General features: G+C 38.1%; 1 protein-coding gene across 5 annotated transcripts in view; it reads right to left on the minus strand.

The window, feature by feature from the left end:
* Positions 1-21799, minus strand: part of EFR3A (EFR3 homolog A) — a 103976-nt gene that overhangs the window by 39438 nt on the left and 42739 nt on the right. For all 5 annotated transcript variants that reach the window (XM_053208239.1, XM_015068361.3, XM_053208240.1 and 2 more), the window contains 7 exons: positions 20651-20801; positions 17901-18022; positions 13316-13465; positions 12610-12747; positions 9753-9831; positions 5192-5327; positions 3358-3525 (listed from right to left, as the gene is read on the minus strand). In XM_053208239.1, the coding sequence (XP_053064214.1) occupies positions 3358-3525; positions 5192-5327; positions 9753-9831; positions 12610-12747; positions 13316-13465; positions 17901-18022; positions 20651-20801 (944 nt within the window). The remainder of the gene's footprint in view (positions 1-3357; positions 3526-5191; positions 5328-9752; positions 9832-12609; positions 12748-13315; positions 13466-17900; positions 18023-20650; positions 20802-21799) is intronic.

Raw genomic sequence — 21799 nt, forward strand, 5'->3', positions numbered from 1 at the left:
TATAAAAACAGACACTGATTTTCTGTTCCAAGCAAGCCAGTCATTACCACAAGGGCAGGAAGTCTCCAACATACTCAACTGGGAGGACAGTCCTGAAAGGAACTCATTCTCTGTAGCCACTGTTTGTATCTGAACCCAGCAGAAGTGCTAAGGAGCCCCCAGGAGGAACATGGCAGGGAGCTGCACTCTTGATTACCATAAAAAAAGGAGCTGACAACAGCCTCGCATTCTCAAGTGCCAAAGGCACAGCAGCCCTGCTTCCTAGTCCAACAGCATGATCCACGTGACCTGATAAGTACCAGAGTACTGAGAACTTCTCAAAGAAAATATTGAGGAAATCAGAAGTGTGACTGAATACAAATCTTACTCACCGTGCCACACTGCATTTCTTTTCTCTCATGTTTTAATTTTCATGTTATTCTGAATGTGTTATATCACAGAAATATTGCTTGTGTCTGCTGTATATTTATTTTGTAACAAAGTACTTGAAAAACAATAAATTAAATATTCTAGAGTGAAACAGTAACACTGAATTAGTCAGAAGTCACAATTTAATTAATTCTGTGAAAACAAGAATTGATTTGATACACTATCTTAAAATATCACAAAAAATCCGGGGCGCCTGGGTGACTCAGTCGGGTAACTGTCCCACTCTGGCTCAGGTCACGATCTCATGGATCCAGAGTACAAGCCCCACGTCGTGCTGTGTGCTGACAGCCCGGAGCCTGAAGCCTGCTTCAGATTCTGTGTCTCCCTCTGTCCCTCTGCCCTTCCCCTGCTCGCACTCTGCAACCCCCTCTGTCTCAAAAACAAATAAATGTTAAAAAAAAATTGATCATAAAAATCCATAAACAAGCCAAATAAATTTAAGAGTCATCATAAAAGCTAGGTTTACCATACACTGATCAAATTGCTTTAAGCAACATCTAGAATGTCTCTGCTGTATTGAGATGCCATGGTAATTAATACTGGCCTCCATTCTATTTGGTCTTTTCACTCCCCCAAATCTTAAGCACCTACTATGTGTCAGTGTGTTGAATAAGACACACATGGGCCTTGCCCTCATGAAGACGATTCCCGCGCACATCATAAAATCACAGCTAGGTGAAACAGGTACTACACCAAACAGATGAACCATATTCATCCACAAGGGGAGCGTCACATGCATCACAAAGCCCTAGTACAGGGCCTGGTGTATATACACGCTCAATAGTTAAGTGCAGAATGCAGACCCATAATGCACATATGCATGTCCATAAAACTTTAGAAATAAAATAAAAAAAATAAACTTTGTATTAAACATTCCAAAGGACTATTATAAATATAAGTAGCCTACTCTAAGGGAAATTACCGAGAAAGAAGGCACAACCGGGGCTCCAGAATAAATTTATATATGACTCTATTTTTAGCAGAAACCATTAGTAACCATCAGAAATTAGGTGCTAAGTCCCAGAAACAAAACTCAATTTTGAAATTATTATAGCAATCACACAGTGACATTAAAACGTGATCTGGAAATTCTAAAGATATTAGGAGGAGGTTAAAGTAGAATAGGAATTTGCTTACTTTACTTTGTATTTAAATACAGTCAGATCATTTTATTTCCCCCCCAAAATTCTCATGGCTGTTTAAAAGTTATATTTATTTATTTATTTATTTATTTTAACTTATTTATTTATGAATGAGAGCACAAGTTGGGGAGGGGCAGAGAAAGGGAGACAGAGGATCTCAAGCAGGCTCTGTGCTGTGCTGACAGCAGTGAGCCCGATGTGGGGCTTGAACTCACGAACTGTGAGATCACGAGGAGCCGAAGTCGGACGCTCAACCAACTGAGCCACCCAGGTGTACCATGTTTTTTTTTTTTTTTTTTTGAAGTTCTTTATTCTTTTACCCTTTGTACATTAACCATGTTTAACAACAACAACAACAAAAACAACAAAAGACATATGAAATTAAAGCCCAGGGTGTCAGTGAGTACCAGATCCTGGTTTCTAATATCATTCTTCACTAAAAGAAACCACAGCTCTTTGAGAAATGATGGATCCCATGGCTGGGGCAAGAAATATAAAATGAGTCGTTAACAGCTTAAACCAGTAAGGCGGTGCTCAAAAGAAATGGGATGTTACGAAGACCTGGAAAGAGGGGAGTTCCCATTGGCCAAATCTGGGACAACTTCAGCACCAAGATATAATAATACAGAATGAATTATGCAGCATGAAAACACAAGTCCGTAAGCTCATATAAATACCTGCACTCCTACCTACATACACAGGGGAGAAAAAAGGACGCTCACCACAGAACACAGAGTGCCACCTGACAGACCATCCACTTGCAACATTACGGTAAAGACTGGTTCAGTAGGAAGGACGAATGGTTACTAAATTCAGGGGGAGGTCTGGGTGAAAAGCAGAACATCTGCATGGTCTAAAAGTATATGCTCAGAGACCGTTTATTATTTGCAAGGATAAAAACGGAAACCGTAGAGCAGAGAGACAGAACACTTTGAGTGATCAAAACGAACATCACCAATGACTAGCAAAAGCACACTGTGCACCTCTGTATGTAACATTCTGAGAAGAACTTTCTCTCTTGTGGAGCATCCAACCAGAAGTGCACAGACAAACTTAACCATGGGCAAACACTGGACAAACCCAAAGGGGAAATTCTTTTTTTCTTTTTACAAAGGGGGTGGTGTACAGTTAAAAACTCGCATTTCATAAATGAAAAGTTCCAGGCTAAAGGAACTAAAGAAATATTAGAAATAAATGCAATTTATGATCCTAGGCTGAATCCTAGACCTAAGGAAAAACATGCTCTGAAGGACATTAGGTCAAATGACAAAACTGAAATATGTAAGTTTGATTATAGTACTGCGCCAATGTTAAATTTATTGACGTTAATAACTGTACTCTGGTTATATAAGAAAAATTTCTTATTTTTTGGAAAAATACTCTGTGGTAAAAGGCCATAGTGTATATGCACTTAATATCTAATGGGTTAGGGAAAAAAAAACAAGGATGTACGTACCTACCTCTCTGTATATGTCTATATTTGTATATGGACATATACGTATATATGCACATATACATGCATGTGTGCACACATGGAAAAATGCAGGGAGGGAGAGTAAATGATAAAATAAATAGCATAAAATATTAACAGATGAATCTGAGCAAAGGGTATACAGTGTTCTTTGTCCTATTCTTATGTTTGCTTATTTTCTGAATATAATGTTTTTTAAAAGTCTAAGCTACCATTCATCCACCTTTGACTAATGTACCATAAGAGACCACTCTCAGTGAGAGCTTTCTTAATCACGATTTTACACGATAGTTTTGAAAAGTGAAACGTACTCACCTATTGTTTGGATGATAGCATTCTGCACGATCTTCTCATCATTGTCTTTGGTACTGGTGTTTAAGTTGGCACTGCCTACGGATCCCCCCTGTAAATCATTTGCTTCAAATTCAACACTGAGACGCAGGTGCTTCAGTAGGGTGTTAAAGACTTCCAGCACCGTGGGTCCTGGAAATGAACACTACTGTGAGCTTTTCCAGTATTATGTACTCGAAACCATTCTCCTATTTCTCAAATTTTTGGGTATTTCCAGAGTAGTGAAAAAGTAAATGAGAAACACCTAAATAAGAAAGTTTCCCAGTTATTCCAGCAAACATTTACTGGGCATCTCTGAGCAACTCACCGCTTGAACCTCTGATACAAACCACACAAAATGTGTATGTGCATATAAATATCACCAAAAACTTTCCATCCATATAATCGTGTGTACTAGACAAATAATGTGTATTAGGACAATATTTACCTTAACTATTGTGTCAGAATCCACGGAATTACGGTACTATAGCCCACTGTAATGTTGGAAATTTATTTTGCAACTTTTGAGGCTGAAGAAGGAATTTGCCTCCATTATTAGAAACTTGCCAACTCATCAGATTCAAGTCAATGAAATTTGCTCTCTGCTTTCAGTTCTATAAATACTCTGCACATATGTGTCACTGCATCTATCACACTATAGTTCAATCAGTGTTTTTATGTCCACCTTCAACTCTTAATTACAATGTTCTCTATCTAGGACATGGAGCCACGTTCAAATACTTCTTTAAATGTACAGAGCTTAGCACATGGTACCCTGTACATAATAGACAGTAATGTGATAAGTCAACATATGTTTCATTTAATATTTCAAATTAAGTAACTTTCCAGTTAAACGACTGCTTCCAACTTTTTGAGATAAATTACAAGATGAGCAATAAAAAGTCCATATCCGAAAGGCCCACTCCCTAGCTGACACTGAATGAGCATTAGAGTTTTTGAGTAGCTAATGTATTTCTACTTTGATTTTGAAGCAAAGAAACCATAACCAGATTCTCCTTCCAACTTCAGTAATTCTACTATGGACTCTTCCATTCTTCAAATGACATGACCTGTCCCTTCTCCTTATTACCCCTGTAGTCAGTTATTGAATCCTGTTTACATTCCCGTTCCTGTGCTGCCCTCCAAGGTCAGGTTCTTTCCCCAGTGCCTACAATGACAACCACCTGTTATTTCCAAAGTGCCCTATGTTTTGCAGCCAGATGAATGATCTATCCTATTACATATCTTTGATGATTACAGTAATAAAAACAACGGTATAATTATGTCCATGACCTGGCCACAACGTTAAAGCAACTTCTCTGACTTTCTCCATGCTACCACACATTCTAGCCAACCGGGCTACATAAGATTTTGCTCTTACCAACCCGTTTTCCATTCCTGGTTTGCATTCTGGTTTTCTTACGGTATGTGAACAAATTCTGCCTTGAATTATAGCCTTAAAGAGAGTTGTCTAACTCCAAGTAAACCATAAGTGTCTTAAACCTAGATCCTCCCAAACGTGTAACATATAATTGGTTTTCAAAAATCTTTATTAGAAAAAAGGAAGAAGGGAAGGAGAAGCTGATATGGAGGAAAATGCTCGCATGTACACTAAAGAAGTCTGAGAATCACGCGACCCCAAAATTTCAAGAGAAATTACAGCACATTTAAAAACATTAAAAAAAACACATTAAGGTATTTTTAAAGAGTCTTCCATACACTGCTATACCTACTAAAAAAACCTCTGGAACAGATTAATGCATTAATTTCTTTATTTGAGCTTTTTGGTTTTTTGTGGGTTTTTTTGGTGGACACTCACCTATGGAACCTTTGGCAGCAATGGCAACAGCCTCTAATAGAACCTGAATGATACCTGCTCGGACCCGTGGAGAATCTTTTTTACGAGCATCAAGGTGTCCTAGAATTTCCTGAATTACGTGGTGAGAATACTGAGCCTAAAAGAAGCAAGATAGTATACAAAAACGTATGAGCAGTTATACGCACACTGGCAGAATTCTCAAAGAGTAAAAACCATGTGACACTTAAATGTCCAATTACAGGAGGCTGGGACTCGTGTTACGAAACAATATGGAGCCATTAAAAACCATGCTTTTTAAGAACAAATAGGGATACCGGAAAATATTTATAATTCCCTGGATGAAAAAAACAAGTTGCAAAACACTATGCTTAATAAAATTTAATGTTTCTTTAAAAATACATAGAGAACTAGAATTATATACACCTAAATATCAACGGTAGCAAGGATTCATGAGAGGTTTTTATTCTCTTCATACTTCTCTGTAATTTCAAAGGCATTTATATACTCTTATAATTTGACAATAGAACAAATATAGTATTTAAAAATAAACAAGATTATGACATTTATAGCACTTTTCTCTTCCCCAAACACGATATATATTATTTCTCCTTATGGATATCTAATGCTGAACAGTCAAAACTTCCATCTCATCAAAAGCCAGTATCAAAAGGAAAATGTTATCAATGTATACCTGATTAAATTTAAATCCAGGAGATATCAGAAGCTTTGCGATTTACAAAGGAAATTTTATCACAGATAAATCTGATCAATCACAATGAATGCTACTGGGACTTAAATCTAAAATAGAATATATAGAAAGTGTTTAACTACATACTCTTCAATTTCTTTTTTTTTTTTTTTTTTGTTTAACAGAGTAGCAAAGCTGTGTTTTTTTAAATTAATAACTATACCCAGGAGTCATGAGTGGGTCTACCACCAAGTTGTAAAAAAACAAAAACAAACAAATAAAAAGGACTATGACCCTGAATCTCCTGGTCTGTGTTTGCCTTCTGATAGGCCTCACCACTCTCTGAATTTTCAGACTGGTCACCTTTTCCTCCTTTGGAATGGGTGGTTTTATACTAATAAGCAGTATTATGTTAGCCCCACATTATGGCTACTCTGCTCAAAAGCAAAAAAAAAAAACAAAAAACAAAAAACTTCCTCATCTCTATCAATAAAACCGAATTCGTCTCCAAGTATTTCTGGCATTTCTGTCACAACACATCTACTTTTACAACAACCCAAGGTAAACATTTTCACCTTTACTTTCTGCTATGTTAAAACAGAGGAACGCCAAAACTTAGGCAAAACACAAAAGTGAACTTCTCACACGGGAAGCTGGGTGCTTCTGATGCATGAAGCTCACTCAAGTAAGAGTTTGTCTTATAAACAGGATGGCAATTTGATCTGTCCAAACCCGGACACTTCAGAGAGTGAGTGAGTATTAATCACCACATAAAGCAGGGCTATTCTAAGCAAAGCAAAGCAAAGCAAAGCAAAGCAAAGCAAAGCAAAGCAAAGCAAAGCAAAGCAAAGCAAAGCAAAGCAAAGCACCTGGTCACAACCGCTTGCGAATACCACCTTGGAAAAGGAGCACAAACAGCAATGCAGTGGATTACACTTCGCGTTGTAAGTTTCTGACGCTGGTTTACTGGGCTATCGCGTACCTGCCACACAACTCACCTCACAGGGAATTTTAAAACAATATTAATGTATGAGTAGCTTTAAGAAGCAACAGGATAGAGTGGCTAAGTGTGTCAGATTTGCCCAAATTCAAATTCAGGCTCCATCACTTTATACCTTAACAGCTTGTAACTTAAGAGAGGACTACTTTGGGGCACCTACGTCCGGGGGCTGGGGTGGCCTAGTGAGCATCTGACTCTTGATTTCGGCTCCGGTCATGATCTCACGTTCATGAGATTCAGCCCTGTGATGGGCTGCGGGTTACGCATGGACAGCGCGGAGCCTGCTTGGGATTCTCCGTCTCTGCCCCTCCCCCACTTGTGTGCCCACACTTGCTCACTCCTTCTCTCAAAGTAAATAAACTTTAAGAAAAAAAGAGAGAGGACTACTTCACCTCTCCGTACCTCAGTTTTCCTCACCTACAATATTTAGAAAATAAAAACAGTTATTTCATAGGATTGTTGTGGCACTTAAATGAGTTTGTTTGTGTAAAGAACCTAAAATTGTGTCTATCACAGGAAATGTGCTCAATCTAGCCACTACCACTGTTTAATTGGTGACTCCTGGGATCACATATTATTATTACAACGTTAAGCATAACAATAATGACAACAGAAAACACTTGATTCAGAAGCAGGTGCCAGGCACCGTTCTAAACACCGGATACGTGTTATCACATTTTATCCACACCAGGAAGCGGCCAACCCCAATCACTCGGTGCACTTCACGGCGCGAGTGAAGCAGGTCACACAGAAACGCTAAGGAGGCCGAGCTGTGGATCTTGGTCCAACTTCAGGGCCTGGTTCTTAATCACCACATCTTATTACCTTTAACAAGTCAATTTAGAACAGAAGATGAGCTTTAAATAGTCTCCCTTTGCTACAAATGTCCTATTACATGTGAAACGATTTGAAACTACGTCTATTGTAACCCCTTAAGAATATGAACTCCGGTCAGACTAGCTAGTTTAATATTTTACGGAAAGAGTTTGAAATGTCACCTAAGAACGATTCCTATAAACAATTCTAAGGTAAACAGCAATGAAAACAATTTTACCAGAAATCTTAATTATATCAGGATAGTTTTATTAAACAAATTCCCATTCTACTAGGTACGACCATTTAATTTTTGATTAATGGACTTCATAAAACATATGCTATACTTAAAGCTATTTCCAAAAATATGCTGCGGGGTCAGCAGTTTCTTAATATTTAATCAGCAAGTGCTCATTGAATTCCCTAAGTTTTTTTCACTTTATTAATTTACTTCTTGCAAAAAACAATTTAATAACAAAATGTGAACGAGGAGGGCAAATGAAGAAATACAAGACTACAAAAGACCAGAATACTCTTAATTATGTCCACAGATTGTCAGATCAACTTCTAACCTACTAAGTAATTAAATTAAAAAAATCTCAAAAGTTCTGATAAGGGGCGCCTGGGTGGCTCAGTTGGGTAAGCGTCCAACTCTTGATTTCAGCTCAGGTCATGATTTCACAGTTTGTGAGTTCAAGCCCCGCATCGGGCTCTGCGCTGACCGTGCACAGCCTGCTTAGAATCCTCACTCTCCCTCTCTCTGCCCCTCCCCTGTTCTCTCTCAAAATAAATAAACTTTAAAAAAATAAATAAAAAAATAATAAAATGTTACAAGAAAGTTCTCCCAAGATGGAAAAAACACTATGTGGGGCAATGGATCTTGAATAAACTACTGCGGTAATCATTTTACAATATATACGTATACACAATCGTTATGTTGTACACCTTAAACTTACACAAAGTTATATATCAATTACAACCCAATAAAAGCAGAAAATAAATTTTTAAAATTATCCTACCACATCCGTACCAGCTTTATTGTAACTACCACTTATCGGAAACTCACATTTGGAATGCTAACTTTAACTTAATGGTTGGTTGATTTAGACCAAAACTTGTGGAACAGAATGGCCACAATTTCAATCCTGACCTCACTTTCTACCTGCGTGCCCATGGGTGAGGTATCTGACCTCTCGAAAGATTAGTTTTCTGATCTGCGAAGGAGGGATAATAACAATACCTACTGCTGTACAAAATGAGGATCAAACGACAGCATATAGGTTACTGGCAGAGTCACAGGACACAGTACAGCCAGCACTTCATAAATGGTACTTCTATTTTAAAATACAAATGAATTATTCGGTGCCTGAATATAATTTTTGTTTGTTTCAGAAACGAGAAACCTAGAACTCAGAGGGACTGAATAATTTGCCCAAGTTCACACAACCAGTAAAGAGCACATCTAGGATGCAAATATTCGTATGACCTACAGTAAAAGCTATGCTGCTTCTTACTACCATATCTCCTTTGAATTAAGGATGACTTTTTAAAGCAGAAAAAAATGTGGATTGTGTAAAAAAAAAAAAAAAAAAAAAAAGACTTAAAATCCCCACTTGAATTAAGAGCTACCTGGGTCTGTTCAGGTTTTGGGGAAATCTAAGGTGTGGTCCTCTGCAGTCGAGTCGAATGTCTCATCGTTAGGTTCTATAAAGGCTGGAGGAGTTGATACATGCACTATTCTAACAGTATAAACTCAATAAATGCTAGTGATTATTACCAGCTATATGCTGCTGTAATGAATTTCAATTCCGTTACCAGTTTATCAGTGAAACATAAATACACAATATATTTAAAGATATGCGCCATAAACATCATCACAAGATATTTTACTTTTTATTAAATATCTTTTCATCTTGACAAATAAGAAAATAAGTGGTAAATTAAAATGAGACAAAACACGAAACTAAGAACATGTTGTATACCTACCTCTAATGGTATGCTTATCAATACAAAAACAAAATTACTTATATAAATATGATAAATACTTAACCAATTCTTACCTGAATGGAATACATTATAATTTTAAAGCAGTGAACTGCAAATTCATTGGGATCCCATAGTTTGTGATGGTCTAAATGCCTGTAATTAAAGAAAGTTAGTTTAAGAGTTTCTTTTTCGATTCTGCTTTCTTCCTCTAGAAGCTGACAATATGCAAAGCTTATCATACGAATACTATCTAAAAGAAAGTTCATGTCTCCGTTTTCGGAAATATGATACATTTTCCCCAACTGCCAGATCCTTTCATAAAACAACAACAATAAAAGGCTGGAATATATGACTCTGAAATACCTAGATGAGCTGGCAAGAAAGGAAAGTCCCTCAGTTCAAACCCCGCAGAAGGCAAGAATCTGGAGAGGTTAAGTTACAGTGAAGTCAGCAGCTGTCCTAGGCGTATCTTCAGATCTCTGGTGGCTGACAGCTAGTGACGTAAAGGGTTATATACACAGGAGAGCAAGCTTAGGGCCCACTCAGGAAAGGCAAGCTATTAGACCAGAAATCCCTGCATCATTTTAGGACCCTTAAATGATGACAGCCTCAGGGAACTTTCTGTTGTAGAAAACTATCAAGAAACTAGCACGCATTGGTCTTGGCTCTGAGGGGAACCATAGAATTCTCTCCAAAGAATTCAACCATACACCCAGTACTCAGGCTTTCACTGTGGTTTACCAGAATTCACAATATCCATGTGGATCAAAAAACTGAGGGATGTAGTTCAAAGTGATGCCTGCAGAACACCTGTGCCTGCGCCTTCAGCAGAAGCAAAATAAAGCCTCTTATGGAGGAAACACCACAAATCCAGGCTTCAAAGAAGTCCCACAAATAAAAGTTACATTGAATGTGAGCTCAAACTTAGGATTTAAAGAGCCACTTTGAAGGAGAGGCAGAGTCTCATCTTTGAGGACTGGAGGTATCACTGGAATTAATGGATTCAAAATTTAAAATAAGTTCACTTTTAGGTTTAAAGAGTAAAAAAAAAAAAAAGGTGATAAAAATTTGACAACTGAATAAAACTCTACCAAAGATGACAGGCAGATTTGAGAAAAAAAAAACAACCAAATACAACATTCACTTATAAAAGATACAGGGCCAAACTAGAAACTAAATACCAGTTTAAACAGCAAATTAGGCAGGAAGAGAGAATTCATGAGTAAATCTGGAAAAGTACCTTAGAACACAGCACAGAGAAGCAAAGGAATGAATGATGCGTTAGAGAGCTCAGGAGCCAGGAAGTAAAAAGGGAGAAGACCTAAAACAACTACGGCTCAGGTCATGATCTCGAGGTTTCTGGGTTTGGGCCTCACATAGGGCTCTGTGCTGACAGCTGGGAGCCTGGAGCCTGCTTCGGATTCTGTGTCTCCCTCCCTCTCTCTGCCCCTCTCCCACTCGCGTGCACTCTCTCTCTCTCTCTCTTTCTCAAAAATAAACATTTAAAAAAAATTAAAAAAAAAAAAAGATTCTCTGCCTCTCCCCTGTGCACACACGTGTGCATGACAGCGCTCTCTCAAAATACACTTAAAAAAAAAAGTTTGCTGAAGACGAGGACAGTTTTATTTATGTATCTATTCCCCCACATACATGGTATCTTAGGCATTTACTATTTAATTAGCTAATAGCTAGTATATAATTAACATTTAATTAAAAACTTAATTAATTAACATTTGATCAGTATTTAAGTCCACTAAGTTCTACATAGTAAAAATAAAGCCCACTTCAGGTTACCCAACTCAAGCACAGTTAATTTAGTAGCTTCTTTCTTCTACAATCACCCTCTAGATTTTTAAGGCCTTAGAGATTACCTCTCACTTAATAAGAGTATGAACATAAAAACCAGAATTCCGTTATTAAATCAGCATGTCTAGATACTGAACAATAAATCTGCCTTTCGTTACAGCTGACATCATTTTGATTATTTCCTCAGTAGCATTTCCATATGTCCACAGAGTCACTAAACACAAAATCTCAATTTTTCTTTTTCAGGCAGTGGAAGAATCAGAGATCCCTTTGGAAATCTAATGATTCTATGATTTTTAGTACAATTTCGTGGTTTATAGACTCTTATTAACTAAAGCTCAACTTTAACCTAAATATTTGCCTTTAATAAAGAATTCCATATGTTCCAGTAGTCTGTACAAAGTCTAATACCATAGTCTAAGCGGTAGTCAAATAATGTCTCCGAAGACATTATTAGCTGGGAAGGGAAAAGGATGAGGCAAACGATGAACAAAAGACTAGCAAACACGGCCAGAAATTACACAGCCTATCATACAGTAGATCTATCATCTAATGACCGTACGAAGGCTTGACAACAAGGCCTAAGCGATAATGTTTCTGTGGAGAGACTCAAAGTTCACACATGTATTTTCCCTGGGGGGAGAGTCTGAGCACCCATGAGATATTTAACAGTCCTGCTCTGACCAGTCACCAGGTGTAAGATGAAATTTAGAGAAGTGCATGTGCACTAAGGCAATCCAGCCACGGGAAAAAGCAAGCCACGAAACAGAACCAGGGACTAGGAAAAATGACCACAGAAGTTACTAAAAAGAGGTACATCACATTTGGACACTACTGAATATTTTACTCTGCCTAGGCATCTCAAGGCCTGGGAGAAAAATTCACAATGAATGATGCATAGGACATCAAGCACTGACTGGATTTCATTTTTCAGGGGAAAGGCTGGTACAGTGCTGGAACAGCACTCAAAAATACGGCGGCCGACTCACGCCTATACCCCTCCCACAATGCTACACTTTCTACCAGTAACGCACTCATGCCAGCAAAATGTGTCCTCTGTAAGCGAATTAGCACAGAATTGACATGGCACGATCACAAATAACCAGGACAATATCAACTCCTTACGCAAAAACCGGTCTAACAGCGTTATTCATATTCCCAAAAGTCGCTCGGCCCAGCAGCTCCCTGAAGCAGTTTTCAGCCAGCTGGGCAGGGTTCTCTTCTTTGTCAGCAGCAGAAGGAGAAGGAGGAGGGCCTATGCGACTGGAGGAGAAAAGGAGAAATGAAGAAAACCGTATGCAAGAATTCCGACACTAGTTGTAACAGCTAACAGACTGGAGCCCTCGGCAATGTGCAAATGTTTTCTCTTTATCCCCAAATATCTTAGAAGAATAAAGGAAATAAACACAGCCTAACCTTTTGTTTAAAACGGTGAATAGCGGTTATTATCACCATTATTATTTTGGTTAGATCTAACCACCTTAGAGCATCCTGGAGGTCTACAGAATAACAGATGTTTGGCTATAACTTCTACTTCTCACACTTGCAGCTTTTAGTACGACTGGATGCTCAATAATAAGCAGCAAGTGTAAATTTATTCTAAAAGAAATAAAACCTTAAGTGTATGAGTAATAATCTGTGGTCCACTAAGCCTAATGTGATCACTAAAGATGAGTAATTTTTCAAAAGAGCGCATATTTTAAACTCCCTCACGTTTATGAGACCACTCTTTATGTAACACTAAAGATACAACTTTCTTATCGGGCAAGCAAGCACACATGCACATGTACAAAAGTAACACACCCTCCACCTGAAAATCTTTATTAAATACCTGTCAACCTCTTCGATCTTCTGCATGTTAAATAACAGGGATGGAACAATTTTGTCCATATGCTGGGGTTCCCAAATGGTAGCCCGAAGTTCATCATTAACTGTTTTGCGAACCACTCCCTGAATACCCCTGATTCCAGCAATTCGGATTCTACAAAAAAGAAAAAAAATGAGTCATGAAAAAATGATTTATTTTTAACATTTTAAAGTTTATTTATTTGAGAGAGAAGGGGAGAGAGAGAGAGAGAGAGAGAGAGAGCGAGAGTGCATAGGGAAGGGGCAGAGAGGGAGAAAGAGAATCCCAAGCAGGCTCCTTGCAGGAGCTCCTTGCAGGCACCTCCCAAAAAAGTTATTTAAATAAGTCTGCTCTGCCTGTCTAGTTAAAAGAATCAAAATCAAGTAAATATTATCTCAAGTCAACAAAATGAAAATAATACAATAAATCTAAAAAATTAAAATCTCAAAAATCTAAGATAGAGGTATGGCAGTTCCAAAAAAGATTTACTTTATTTTTTTGTTTTTTTAATTCACTAATGTAATGTCTAGCCCAATGCAGGGCTCGAACTCACAACCCCAAGATCAAGAGTCTCGTGCCCTACCAACTGAGCCAGCCAGGCACCCCAAGATTTACTTTGAATAACATCTTTTTAAAATCTGCACTTAAAGTTTAAAGGGACTATAAGATATACTAATATCAAGTCTATGTATTATTTTTCAATAAAAAAGAATGCAATCAAAAAGCATTAGGCCTTCCTAAGGGACAACAATAATCCAAACTAATGTGAACTAGATACTTTTCCTTTTTTGCCTAGAAATCTCGGAAGCTGAGTGAAAACAGGATTTCTCTCTTCCTGAACACCTTTCAGTGCTTCCTCAGACCTGTTCAGGGTTTCTCCCAAAGGGCCTCTCCCTTCCTGCAGTCCAGGGAGATAGAGAACTAAGCTGGTTCCCGTAAAGGTATGGTGACACATGAGAGCTATCATGACACGAGTACAAACAGCTCAGCCATTTTAAACACATCCCGTCCATGGGTGACTGAAGATCTACCCACACAGTGCGAGATGGCTGCCTTCCCTTCCCTTCCCCTCCCCTCCCCACCCACAACCCTCAACTTCCTCAAGCTCTTCCTCGCTCTTAATTATTTATTTTTTTAATCCTGTTGGGGGCACCTGGATGGCTCAGTAGATTGAGTTGGGCTCAGGTCATGATCTCACCATTTGTGAGCTGGAGCCCCACATCGGGCTCTGCGCTGACAAAGTGAAGCCTGCTGGGATCCTCTCTCCCTCTCTCTCCACCCCCTCTCCCGCTTGCACTCTCTCCGTCTCAAATAAACGTTAAAAAAAAAAAAAGCCTTTAGATTTAAGAATGAGAAGAAAAATGACTAAAAAATAGGATACAAAAGCTGAGGAGGAAAAATCTCACAAACAGTGCTAACCTGGTCACCCAACTGCTCAAAAACAACTTCCTTTGGGCCCAGTTTGACTGTTATTTACTTCCTTTTTTGCTACTACTGGAAATACTCATCAACAGAGATTTATTCAGCTCAGTGAGCAGTCTTCCAAAAGCTGTAGGTTTTAAAGAATGAAAGATACCGGGAAGGGGGTGACCACGCTTTACAAAGCCATGGGGATATAACACAGGCATTCAGGAACGGCAGATGGAGAACAGGATACTGAACAGGTAAGAGAGTGAACAGGAGACATAAAGACAGATTTTGCCAGGGTGCCTGGGTGGCTCAGTCAGTTGAGCGTCCGACTTTGGCTCAGGTCATGATCTCAAGGCCTGTGAGTTCAAGCCCCGCATCGGGCTCTGTGCTGACAGCTTGGAGCCTGGAGCCTGCTTGGGATTTTGCGCACTCCCCTCTCTCTGCACCTCTCCTGCTCACTCTCCGCCCCCAAAATAAAAAAAAAAACATTTTTTTTTATTAAAAAAAAAAAGACAGATTTTGCCTATCTCAAAGCTGTACCTACACATACCACTCTCTAAAACAAAGTCTCAAGAGACTCTTACAGAGCTACGACAAGTGGGCAAGCCCAGGATTACTACCACAGTGTCTGCTTCGTGTGCCTGCTGCTACCCCCCGGCTGATGAAAAGACCGAGCAAAGGTGGGACAGAGCACAGCAACAAACAAGACGCCAGGAGGAGGGTGGGTCGGCACCTCGTGACACAGCAAGACCCAGCAGATGGCGATGCCCTTATTCAAAGGAGGCGTGAACTACCGACGGCGTCTACGGCTACGCAGCTGGCCTCCAATTCGGATCTAGATCTGGCCTAACCAATATATTCCAGCCATGACCTTAAAGGAATTTTATAGGTTCCCTATCAGTAAAATAGAACTTGCCTGGGGCACAGGAATGTTATAAGGATCTAAACGAGTTAATTCACATACCGTGTTTGGCCGATAAAATGTTAAGTAAATTGGCACACCGTAGTTACCCGGTAAGCGTTAGCTGCCCCTACTACTGTTCATCATTTTGATGATGATGATGATGATTGCACCCTTAACTGAAGGTTGCTCAGGAAATTAGAGCTTACGATTATGATGTACAACTTTACAGGTGGGAACCATTTCTACAAGGCAAATATCTTAAGAAAATCATAACAGTGTTCAGCCCCATATTCTAGCCCCCCTGAATTCTATTTGATACAGTTTTGCTAAAAATAAAGGAAATTATAAGTAACTACATGAGAAGCTAAATAGGAATACTAATATGCTTAAAAAAAACCTAAAAAAGTAAAAAGGACTTTTACTTGCGGCAAAAAAAAAAAAAAAAAAAAATCAAACCCTGTTTCAGGATTCAAACGGAATGTCACTGTGGAATTTCAAGTATCATATAATTCTGAAAAGACCCAGAATTAGAAAAATGTACCCCAAGGCTTTTCACTTGTATTTACAAAACTTCAAATTTCTTTTTGTAAATATTAAAGAAAAATGTTATGTGAAAATATGTTCACAAGACAAAATCTTTCACTAGGGGGCAGTAAATACTTAAAAATAAGACACCATAAATAATAAATTTTTGAACTTCTTAAATGTACCCTTTCATAAATATTGTGGATATCACAAACACATTTCACCTAGTTTATATGTAAAATTCACTTCAACCAAAATTTGAGAAATGTCTGTGTAGAGGTTACTAATATTTATAATACCAAACCAAAACAATTCTGCATTATGCAAATTTACTTTATTTTAAAAGAAAACAAAATGGTCAAAATCTTGAAAAAAAGTGTCCTTTTCTTTAGCCAAGAACAGGGACAAATTTTATAAAACACTTTTTAAATGTCCTTCAGGTAGAAAAAAAAAAGATTTTAATCATGGTTGGAAGAAAGAGGAAATTAACAAGACGATTACAGTTATCTCTACCTTTCTAAGGCTTTACACTCGTAATAAAGGTACAGCAGCAACTCTAAATGGCCAATACTAAACTGAGGAAGAATTATACATACAGTGTGTCAGACAGCATGTTTGTATCTGATAAGAGCTATTAAATCACCTCAGCTTTCTTTCTCCAAGTTAAAATAACTTCTCACATTTGTTTTGGTTTGTGTAAACAATATAGCATGCACACTAAAAGCTAGTTCCTTATATTTTCGCACATTCCCTTATTTTAAAAGTAAAAATTACAAACGAGCTAAATCTTGACTATAAACTGCCTATAATAACTGTCTGAATTCGGGTTAGTCTGTATCAGTGTAGTATGGTAAAGCTCAAACGACTTTATGTATTTACCGGGGTCATTTTGATTGTAATTATTAACTTTAAAGCTTCTCATTTCCACATAAATATCAATCTATAGACTGTGTTTGTAGAGAAGTATTTGATTCCAGATTACTAGGAAGTATCTAGAAGAAATGTTTAAAAAATACCCAAATCGGTCGTTATGATAACTTCAGACTGACAACATTCAGTAACAGACATTCATTCATTCAATTCACTTATGTATTCATTCAAAAAGTACTTATCGAGAGCCCCTTATGTGCTCAGCACTATGCAAAGTGCTAGTGATAGAGAACAGCCCTCAAAGCAAGGACTCCGTCCTCCTGGAATTCATACTCTATGGAGGAACAGAAACCGAGATGAGAAGAAGATAAAAGAGGAACTGGGAATGGGATGGGAGGGTTGATATTTAGTAAGTAAAAGGGAAGCAGGGGAGGACTCTCCTGAGGACGTGACACGTGGGCAGGAAGCTGAGCAAAGTAGGGTGGACAGCCCCATGGGTAGCCGGGGTGTCATTCGAGGCAGAGACCACTTAATCCAAAGGCCCTGAAGGAGAACTGTGCCCGATGTGTTCAAGAAGAGCAAAGACAGCACTGGTTGGATCAGAGCAAAAGGAACAAGAAATGATGATGGGATGGCAGGGGAGGGGGGAAAGGGCCTTCCAGGTGACAGGGAAGACTGCGAAGTTTACTCTAAGTTGAGAAACCACTCTTTCCACCCAATCCTTCAAACAGCCACAGAAAGTCCTATTTTAGGATAAAAGCATGTATAGTATTTTCCCACTTCCTTTGGTAATCATTATGAAATATACAAACACAGTACTCATCAATAAACCGCTCCCTATGTCCCAAAGTAAATACATACTCTGTTCGTATTTCTGGATCACTATGACAGGAATGACACATGGCACTGAATCGAGATACAAAAAAGTCGTAACGTCGGTGATAAGACGGTGTGTCTTCTTCAATATTTGCAAATTTGACAAACTAAAAAACAAAACAGCAATATAAACATGTTATCACCTTTTTGAAAGTATGGAACACATTTACTTTCATCCAATTATTTGTTATGTTAACAAGAACTATCCAAGTAAGTAGCAAATGAAATATATAAAATATCACAAGTGCCACATACATACAAAAGGAATTTTTTTTAACTTTATTATTTATCTTGAAAGAGAGAGCACGCAGGAAGGGCAGGAAGAGAGGAAAAGAGACAGAATACCAAATAGGCTCTGTATGGACAGCACAGAGCCAGACCCAGGGCTCAATCTCACCAACTGCAACATCATGACCTGAGATCATAACCTGAGCCGAAATAGAGAGTCGAATGCCTAACCAACTGAGCCACCAAGGCGCCTCTATTCTGGCTCAGGTCATGATCTCGCAGTTTGTGAGTTTGAGCCCTGTGTCGGGCTCTGTGCTGACAGCTCAGAGTCTGGAGCCTGCTTCGGATTCGGTGTCTCTCTCTCTGCCCCTCCCCTGCTTGTGCTCTGTCTCTCTCTCCAGAATAAATAAACATTAGAAACAGAAAATTAAAAATTAAATTCAATTAAAAATTAAAAGTTCCTTTTGGAGGCACTGCGGTGGCTCAGCCAGTTAAGTGTCCAATTCTTGGTTTCATCTCAGGTCATGATCTTGCAATTCGTGGGTTCGAGTCTCACATCAGGCTCTACACTCACAGCACAGAGCCTGCTTGGGAATCTTTCTCAGCCTCTCTCTGTCCCTCCCCTGCTCGTGTTCTCTCTCTCCCAAAAATAAAAAAATTAAAAAAAATTTAAAAAAAAAGGAAATTTTTAATAAACTTTAGAAAATCAGGAATATAGCATTATAAGTATTAAATTTAACTTTTTAATCCAGTTTGAGTGAGTGAGCCCACTCTCTGAGAGAAGGAAAGGCCTTCCTCTAAAGCTCTTCTACATTTTCTAGATACAGACAGTGCTTCAATGATAACCTCAGTTGGGCCTAACCAAACCTGCAGAAAATTTTACTCCTTAATCATGGACACCAAGTCTTCCTTGACAGTTGTGACATAACACCTGCATGAGTAATACTTATACCAATTAGATGAGTCAAGGAAAGGGAACATAAACTGAAAGAAATGTACACTCAATAGAGAAGAAAAGTACTGAGATGGTAAAATTTATTCTACCTCCTTTCTAGATATGAAAAAAAAAATCTATGTATTTGGGAAGTTTTAAATATCCTACATGTTCACAGACCTGGCCCTAAGGTTCCTTATTGTGTACTTTGTTTTCTCATTAACTTTCCAGTCACTCAGTGATGTGTTACTTCTGGGTACTAGACCGCCTAAAGCAACACTGTGACTTTACTTACAAATTTAAATATATATGAACACCTGCCAGGATACAGACTGATGGCTCGAAAGGCTGTCACCAAAAGAATTATTCAACCAGATTTACCAACACTTTCCTGAAAACTAAACTGAAATAAGAATAGAACAGATGTGAGAAAATGAAATGATACCAAGGCATTTCTAAATTAATTCTGCCGGAGCTAAGTCACCAGTCTTAAATGCTAATTTTATGATTCATATTATCTAGAAAAGGGCCACAAATACTACTCCTCGTTGCGATTAAACAGACATTCATTACCTACTCTGTGCCAGGGACTGTGCTAGGTGGTTCACACAAGTTCCCGTTTAATCATTCAAACAGCCCCATAAGAAGATATGCTTCTCCCCATCTTACAGACAGCAACACTGAAATTCAAGAGGTGAAATCATTTGTCCACATTAAGTGGTGACGTGGGCATTGGTGGGTAGGGGTCGGACTCCAATTTTCAAGATTCTCACACTACACACTGGCTGCGTGATGTTCCAGAAAAGATTAAACTGAGTATTTATATTTTTCATAAAAATAAACCTTAAATTATATCAGGAAATGTTAAAAAAAAAATCTAAGTGGGAAAAGAAAACACAAAGTCTATCTATAACATGTTCCCCACTTTCTAATACATATTTTAAAAAAAGAAAAAGACTGAAGGATTACTTCCGGAAACTGGAATTACAAACGTCTTGTTTACTCTTTCATATTTTCTTAATTTTCCACATTTGCTACGATAAGCATATTACTTTAAATAAATCAGAAATTTTTTAAATGACCACTCAAAAGCTGAATGTTCTGGAAAATTTTTAGAAGGAGAAACTTTATTCTCTTTCCATTTATTGAAAGTCACTAGTCAGAGTACAGACCAAGCGGTCATTGACATAAGCAGCTCCTGCTGCCTTCGAGTATAAGGAACTTTTACGACTTTATGGCCAAAAGATTTCCCAATGCTCTTTATGATCAGGTGGTAGTGCAGGTTTCACCAGGAGCAACAAAAAAGATAGAGACGGTGCTATTTCTTTTCTTTTTTCTTTTTTTTAAGATTTTATTCTTTAAAAGTCTCCATACCCTACCTGGGGCTCCAACACGCACGTCGAGATGAAGAGTCACATGCTCCGCCCACTGAGCAGTGTTCTAATCCTCCACATCTGTGCTGTCTGTCCCACCGCCCTGACCAGAGCAGGTGTCTTTACCAGGCAAAAATATTCTAAGAGACCAATTCTCGAGATGCTTATTAATCTGAAAGTTAGAGAATAGTTTTACTCACAGAATTTGTTCCAAGCACTTGCAGCTTTGGTTCCCCGGATTCTAGCAGCTTTGCTACCATATGCAGAAAGCTTTCTACAAATGGCTTGATGCTTTGAGAATGGCAAGCCATAAGAAGTTGGTCCAAGGCTTCCATAGCAATTAAAACATACCTAAATAGAAGAGAACAATAATGTCAGAGCATTTCTAGCTCTCCAAATTCTCCTAGGTGCTCTTTACTGGAATAATTAAATGTAAATGTGCAGGACGGAGAAAGGCAAATTTAGTAGTTTCTAAGTGAAAACTTACTTCTCGCAAGTACTAACGATCTTAGATTATACAATAACCCTCACGCTGAAGTATACAAAATGGTACCATTTTCCCTCCTCTCCAAACTCTTCCAGAGCTTCAACATTAGCTTTGTGTACATTTTTCTTTGTAAACATGGACATCTACCATTTTCCACTCTTCTAACCATATTATCTCTGTATCTAACCCAAAACAGTTACTATATGCAATGTGCCTAAAATTTCCAATATAACCTACTTGTATTTATAAATGTAAGCGTACAAAAACATTACCAGCAACAACAGAATATCATCAGTAAACAGCTCATAAATTCGACCCTATAATTCATCAGATTTTAAAGCTCACACCACAAATGAAAATTGATTTAGATACCTTTGCTTCAATAATTATGGAACTTTTTGTATCAAGACTCACTATAGTGTTCTAAGCAGTTAATAATTTGGAAGCAGAGAAAACCAGTATCACTTGAAGAATGGAGTTCTCTAGAAAACTAGGATCATAAAATGAATATGGAAAACTATTTATAATCCAAACTATCCAAGTTAGTACTATTCATCCACAGAGAATAGACTAAGAAGGCAGACCTTTATTTATAGGTAGGGATACAGTCAGCACAGTTTCAAATCAGCATGCTTACATACTCTGGACCTTTAATATCTAAGCCTAATGTAGTTCTCGTTCATTATCTCTTTTATTATTCCACTGATAGATAAAAATCGGTTGGTTAACAGAGTCTTTCTGTTTGTTTCAAATTTAGAGACTGATTTTTAAATTATAATATCGCATTAATACACTAAGAGTCAATTTCTACTATTTCCATTAGAGAAATATTAAAATATCAAAAACTAATGGATGTTTAAGC

This window comes from Acinonyx jubatus, chromosome F2 (genome assembly GCF_027475565.1).
Source record: "Acinonyx jubatus isolate Ajub_Pintada_27869175 chromosome F2, VMU_Ajub_asm_v1.0, whole genome shotgun sequence".
NCBI lineage: Eukaryota > Metazoa > Chordata > Mammalia > Carnivora > Felidae > Acinonyx > Acinonyx jubatus.